Source organism: Austrofundulus limnaeus, unplaced genomic scaffold, assembly GCF_001266775.1.
Source record: "Austrofundulus limnaeus strain Quisiro unplaced genomic scaffold, Austrofundulus_limnaeus-1.0 Scaffold13, whole genome shotgun sequence".
Classification (NCBI taxonomy): Eukaryota; Metazoa; Chordata; class Actinopteri; order Cyprinodontiformes; family Rivulidae; genus Austrofundulus; species Austrofundulus limnaeus.
Genome location: NW_013952415.1, coordinates 2068412 through 2070651, shown reverse-complemented (window position 1 = coordinate 2070651; position 2240 = coordinate 2068412). Strand labels below are relative to the sequence as shown.

At 40.9% G+C, this 2240-nt stretch overlaps 1 protein-coding gene across 3 annotated transcripts in view; it reads right to left on the bottom strand.

The window, feature by feature from the left end:
- igsf9a (immunoglobulin superfamily, member 9a) overlaps positions 1-2240 on the bottom strand; it is a 76840-nt gene that overhangs the window by 38186 nt on the left and 36414 nt on the right. For all 3 annotated transcript variants that reach the window (XM_014002452.1, XM_014002451.1, XM_014002450.1), the window contains exon 7: positions 313-454. In XM_014002452.1, the coding sequence (XP_013857906.1) occupies positions 313-454 (142 nt within the window). The remainder of the gene's footprint in view (positions 1-312; positions 455-2240) is intronic.

Genomic DNA, 2240 nt, shown 5'->3' with positions numbered 1-2240 from the left:
TCCTTCCTTCCTTCCTTCCTCCTTTTACCCACCTCCTTCCTTCCTTCCTCCTTTTACCCACCTCCTTCCTTCCTTCCTCCTTTTACCCACCTCCTTCCTTCCTTCCTCCTTTTACCCACCTCCTTCCTTTCTTCTTTTACCCACATCCCTCCTTCCTTCTTTCCACTTTCCTTCCTTCCTTCCTTCTTTCCTTCCTTCCCCCACCTCCTTCCTCCCTCTGTCCCTTCCTTTCTTCACCTACCTTTTTTCTTCCTTGTTCCTTCCCTCCTCCTCCTCCTCAGCTTTAAAACTTTAAAGTAAACGATGACTCACTCGACATGGTGGACGTTTTCTCCACCTTTCTGCCAGACGTAGGTCATGTTGGGGGGGTCGGACACTGCCTGGCACTGCAGMAGTGCATCCTGGGACATGTTGAGCCAGGTGTTTTTAGGTGGAACAAGGATGACAGGCGGGCCTAGAGACGAGCASAAAACAAAGTTATTCAAATTTCTTTCATTCCTTGAGGAAACATTAATTTAATWCAAAGACTTCATGTAATCTGTTTGTGCTCAGAGTGTCTGATGGGGATGACTCTCAGCTACTACCACTCTGGACTTCAGTTCAATAGCTGTCAAATTAATGAAATTATGGTATTTTTGTGTTTGCTACRTTTGATTAGCTGTGGCTGCCATCTTTAGTCAGATCAACTCTAAAAGTTAAACAGATGTTTGTACAAAAATAACATGATAAGAAAACGTCTAATTTTCAGTCCAAACTAATAGAAATAATAAATTCTGCCTCCTTCCTGTCAGGGTTTCAGCTTGTTTTTGATTGATCACCTTCCACAGGTGTCAGGCTTTGATTTCCTTCGTTTTTTCGTATTTTCCAGCTCGTCTGCTCTGCACTTCAGTTTCACCCCTCATCTTTTTTTTAATTTTATTTTATCTTTTTATTCCTCACAGTTGCTCCTGTCCGTACAGTTTCTGTCAGCTCCAGTCCACATCGGTCTGGTCTTCAGACCCCACAGAACGGATGAGTTTAAGAAACGAGTCTAGTTTGGATTTTTATTGGTTGTTTTTCCGTAAGTTCTATAAATTTCATGATTTGTCTAATGTGTGCAAATTTTAAAATGATTCATTTAAAAAAATCATTGATTTCATTCTAACAACCGCCTTAACACAATTTTAGCTCTTAGTTAATCAAAACATTCAGGAGACAGGTTCTATAACTTTGTGACTTTTATACTTTTCTTTAATTCCTTTCTTTTTACAATTTTTCACTTTCATTCTGCTACTTTTAGTTTTCAGCTTTGATTCTTAAAGCTTCTAGCTACCATTCTGCTATTTTTAGTTGATCTTTTGCAACTTTTAGCCGCTCTGCTTCCACTATCTACACTTCTGATTTTAGTAATTGTTMGTTTTGCAGAGTTGGCGAAATAAAAACAAAAATAGTGGTAGATGCGAGGGATGCTCTGTGGAGCGGGAGCTTGGCTCCGGACTGAGCTCGTGGAAATAGGCGGAGCTTTGTACCAGCAAGAGTATAGGCAGGTCCATGTGGGATCTCTACAAGAGATTCAAGGATTTTTCAAACATTGAGTCAAAGCATCACTCTGGGTATGTTTTCGATAAGGGAATTAAAACATGATATAAAGCTCAAAAAAGACGATTTTGCACAACACCCCCCCCCCTTTAATAAAATGGTGCTGTATGTGCAACAATAAATTTTCCCAAATGTATCAAATCTAAACAGCCTGCAGCATTTTTACAGCTGAAGTAAATGTTAATCAAATAATGTCTAATATTCCAACCAGTCAGGTTCCCTTTAAAAGCAGAGTATACTGAGGACTCGTGGGCTTTAAATCTCAGACAGCAGAGTGGTCTTATGATGACCTGATTATTTACTGAATCAACACGTGAGCACTTAGCAAAGAGGCAGAAAAAACCCGACACTTCTGTACGCACCGACACTCATAATCTCCGCAGCGGTCGTTACACATCAGGGTTATAATCTGATGTGCATGACGGACGTGTTAGCAAAGGTCAGTAAAGGCTTTCAGACCCGCTTTATCTAATCAGATATTAGTCTGTGTTAATCCACTCATCTGACAGCGCTGCAGGGAAACACAGCCAAAGCTCAGATTAACTGATTTGCACCGTGAGGATTATTAGTTATAAATGTGTTGGTGTCCACGGCGAGCTTCAGAAATGAAGCAACATGTCGATGAGGCTACAAGCTACAGAGACCTGGTCCTCCTGAGGGAC